The 4,730-nt window shown below is 35.8% G+C and overlaps 1 protein-coding gene across 1 annotated transcript; it reads right to left on the bottom strand.

Annotated features, from left to right (window-relative positions):
- Window positions 1-154: 154 nt before the first annotated feature.
- LOC110116564 (mitogen-activated protein kinase kinase kinase 17-like) lies at window positions 155-1,399 on the bottom strand. Its single transcript, XM_020850204.2, has one exon. It carries the CDS (start codon window positions 1,397-1,399, stop codon window positions 155-157), a length of 1,245 nt encoding a protein of 414 aa, XP_020705863.1.
- Window positions 1,400-4,730: the final 3,331 nt, after the last annotated feature.

Genomic DNA, 4,730 nt, shown 5'->3' with positions numbered 1-4,730 from the left:
TTCTGATCCAATAAATTTATTAAAAATTTATATTTTTTATTCATTTATTTACAAATTAATATTTTTTTAATTTATTGATATGATTATATAATTTTCTTCAAAAATATGTTGGGATTAAAATACCAATCATCAGCAAAATCAGATACGAAATTTGTTAATCTTCATTGAAATCCCAATGAGAACTAATACAACTGCAGATCAAATTCTGTGTTTGATCTCCTGCTTCGAATTGATCAACACAAGAAGCAGGGCTCAAAACTTCCATATCATAATTCATTGAAGAGCAACAGGAATCCATGTCCTCGTCACAATAGAAATCAAAATCGAAATCCCTCCCACTGCATTCTCCTGCTTCGCCGGAGAACAAGTTTCGACACCCAGTTTCCGGCAGAATTGCCGCCTTTCTGTCGTCGATAGTTGCTCGGACTTCGGTCCAGTTGTGATCCCAAGTCCAGTTTGCTGGTGGCGACACCAGCTGCTGAATTCCCTCCATCGAATGCTCCATTGGGCTTGGGAGTTCTTCTTCTTCTTCTTCCTCATCGATTTCCGCATCCCATGAATCAAAATCCAGCGTTGTTTTAGGAGAGATCCACTTCCACTGTTCCAAATTAAAACGGGGCAGAACAGAGCATTCCTCGCCCTTCTCTGCTTCTGCCACAAATGGATGGCTTAATAGCTGCTCCGCTGTCCATCTCTCCTTCGGATCTCGCTGGAAGCACTTCGTAACGAAGTCCTTCGCTTGCTCCGAAACCCACTCCGGCATCGCCGGCACGTCGGAGGTAAATCCAATTCGATGAATTGCCGCAACGGGATCATCGGCGTCCGGCCACGGCGACTTCCCTGTCGCCATCTCCACCACAGTACACCCCAGCGACCACACATCTCCGGCAATCCCCTGCTCCTCCCCTCGCACCACCTCCGGTGCCATGAACGCCGGTGTCCCCATCGCCAACCCCTTTCCAATACGGCGAGCGCAGCCAAAGTCCCCGAGCTTAATCTTGCCATCAGAGCCCACGAGAACGTTCCTTCCCTTGACGTCGCAGTGGACAATGCCGTTGGAATGGAGGTAGCGGAGTGCGAGAAGGATCTGAAGAGTGAAAGATCGGATTTTGTGCTCTTCGAGATGTCCGGCGTGGTCGGACAAGGCACCGCCGCTGGCCAGCTCGAGAAAGAGGTGGTAAAATTCGCCAGAAACGCTGGAGCCGAGGCATGATATGATGTGAGGGGAGGAAAGCGAGGAAAGGATGCTCCGCTCCTTTTGAAGGAGAGCAGATCGAGAGACGTGGGAGGACTTGACAGCGAATAGATCACCGGAGTTGTCGTGAGCCGCCAGGGAGACGATGGCAGTGGCGCCGCGGCCAATGACGGGGCCAAGTGTCCATTCGCCCTGCATGGCCATTGATCCAAATTCTTCTTAGAGCTCCGCACAAGACGAATCGTAACTCCTCGGCATCGCTTCCTGGCTCTATATAAAGGCCGCAGGCAGAGAAGGTAGAAATGCAGAGAGACGTTGAATATTTTATTGTTTTGTTACAGTTTTTGGATTAATTGGCTAAGCATAACAGTCGGAGTTTCTCCGTAAAGACTTCGCCAATTGGCAAATCGGAAGCGCGACAAACCGTGTAACCACAAATGGGTAACAGCCGCTGTGATTGAATTACCGGCAAAAGTGGTCCTCATATTAAGGAGGACAGCTCTTTGAACGCAATATTTGGACAATTTGTTTTTTTTTTAAGAATTGAATAAAAAAAAACTTTTTGATTTTTAAATATATACAATTAATTATTTTTTTATCATTTTTTAAATAATATAAATTTACATCACAATGAAGTGATTAAAAATGTTGAAATATAAGATACATGAAAAGAAAATAAAACAACAACAACATCAAATTTTTGTCTCACTGCGTGGGGTCGGCTACATGAATCCTTTTTCATAATTGTATTATGTTAAAAGTCAAATTCTCGTTTAAATCTAATAAAGAAATATCATTTCTAATATTTTCTAATGAAATTTTTTTAAGTATATCTCTAATTTTATTAACGTAAGTCAAATCTAATACATCTATTTTTCTAACCGAGTCATCAGAAGGCTGCCGTTTTATGTGACCAAATCATCTAAGAATACTCTCTCTAATCTTATCCTCCACTGGCGATGCTCCAACCTTTTCACGTATATGCTCATTTCGTATCCTATCTCTAAGGGTAAAGCCACTCAGTCACCTGAGCATCCTCATTTCTGCAACACTTAAAGATAGTATTATGCTTCTCTTTTAATTAATATGGAACAACATAGAGCACATCTTTATTTTTTTAGGTGTGGCTCATTTACACCCTTACTCATGTTAATTTCGAACAATAGATTATAATTTATAGACGATCAAAATTATTGTTAAGTTAAAATCAATTTGCTCAAATCATATAAATCTTATGATAAAAGAGAATTTCTCCGGCTCAACCTTTTTACACGTCAAGTTAGATGATGACATTACAACCTGAATCAATAGCGCCTTAGGTTCTTGTGTCGGAAGCCGTTGTGAACCATATGGAGAGCACGAAAGAGGAAAAGAGGGAAGGCAAAAAGAAGGCTTTTAGAGAGTGGCGTGTGTTCCAATTGATCCTCTAATAGTATCATGGAAGTCCATAGAGGATAATGATGGATGAGCTTAAAGCTTCATTTGGGACGGCTTTTTTGTTGCTTTTTAAAACAATTTTTTAGTACAAAAATTAAAATTTTTATACTATGAAGCTGCTTTAAGAGGCAACAAAAAAGTCATCCCAAACGAAGCTTGAGACGAGCATGAAAGTCCATTAGAGGTAATAGGCTATTAGCTAACAAGTTAGCTCTTAAGCTCACATAGAGCCAAAATCCATTTTAATGACATAAAAATCTGCCAAAATTAGTTTTAACTTGCAAAATAAATTTGGAGTTTTTCTCAACCAATTTTGACATAAATACAATTTTAATTAACTTCTAAAAATTAAATTAATGATTAAAAATATTCATTTAATCACTGATTATTTTACATAATTTAAATTAACACTTATGAACTAATCTGGCTTTTTTTTAATCACTTAGCTATATAACTTTGTATATTTTTTTACTTTGCTATGTTAAATTATTATTATAATATTAGATTCAAAATTTTTCTTCATATAAGCTGATACCTGTAGATCCATTTTCTTTTACGACACGATAGGTTGTCTCATGACCCGATAGCCAAGTGGCCTACCCGTTAACCATTATGTGACATATTTACCTCATTTTAATGGTTTTAAAAGGCTCTTTTAACATCTAAAAAACTTCCCAATACAATTAATCAGTTCTTAGAAGCTTCCTCAACTGCTATTTTTTTCCAAGACGTTATCTATTGGTTTTTACTAATGATCCGTTTGGGATAGATTTCTTGCTATTTTACTTTTTCGGAAAACAATTGTAATTTTTATTAGGCAACTAATTTTGATTATTTTTTTTAAAATTGTATTAATAAGTTATTTTTTACAACAACTTTTAAAAAAATTATTTTCCCTACAACAATTTTATAACTTCTTTTATATTTATAAAAAACTATAGTAATCCTAAATAAAGCCTTCATGTGGAATGATTTTTTTTGCTGTTTCTTAAAGTAGCTTTTTAGTATATTTTTGTACTAAAAAGTTGGTTTAAGAAGCAATAAAAAAGCCGTACCAAACGAAGCCAAAATATAAGGCTTTGCTTGGGACGGCTTTCTTACTGTTTAGAAATGCTAATTTTTAGTAAAATATTGCTTTCAAAGAAAAAACAGTGATCTAAAACTGTTCCAAACGAAGCTTAAATATAATTTTTTTCTTATCCAAAGCTCTTTTAAAGAATGGAAAATTCTTCGCAGCTCTCAAAATCAAAATCTGAAAAATGATTTCTTCTCATCAATTTCAAGCTTTCTAGAAAGCTCACTGTACCATTCAGGAACTCCAAAATACACTTTCTTTGGTGTGAAGCTCTCTCTTAAAGCCAAATCCTTTTTGCAAGCCAAAGGTTTTTGATCTACATTGTCTTGCAAAATCAATTTGAGATTTCTGTTTAGCCTACATTTGTAATATTAAGTAGTCATTTATTTGCAAAATTTGTAATTAAATTTTTATTTTTTTGCCCTAAAAAACTTACAAGACTTTTCACCGCAAAGTGTTTTGGTAAGTTGTCAAAATATTATAAAATCAATTCGTTAATAAATCCAGTGAATCATGAAAGGAGTGATTAAGCGAAAACAAATCACAAGAGTTTATGACATGACGATAAAACTTGAAGCTTATTGGTTAAGGCTTCATTTGAGACAGCTTTTTTACTGCTTTCTAAAATAATTTTTTAGTATATAAATTTCTAAAAACTATTTTAAAAAGCAGCAAAAAATCTGCTTCAAACGAAGCCTAAAATGACAATTATATTTCATGAGCACAAATTCAAACCATAAATTTTACCATTTATAACTTAAATTATTTGTAAATCTAATCATAATAATACATACTACGAAGAATTGGTTATAGTAATCCATCGACTGGCTGGTCAGACATCTTATTACTTTCTAAAGCAATTTTTTAGTACGAAATTTTCTTCAAAGCAACGAAAAAATAACAACCAAAAGTCGCCCCAAACGTAGCTTAAATAAGATCATATGACTTATTCAGGTCGGCGCGATGTGGGGTGACATGTGGTGAGGAAATAAACGTTAATATTATTTTTTTAATATTACAATA

This window comes from Dendrobium catenatum, unplaced genomic scaffold (genome assembly GCF_001605985.2).
Source record: "Dendrobium catenatum unplaced genomic scaffold, ASM160598v2 original_scaffold_76227, whole genome shotgun sequence".
NCBI lineage: Eukaryota > Viridiplantae > Streptophyta > Magnoliopsida > Asparagales > Orchidaceae > Dendrobium > Dendrobium catenatum.
The sequence above is the reverse complement of the archived record's forward strand: the minus strand, read 5'-3'. Positions and strand labels throughout refer to the sequence as shown.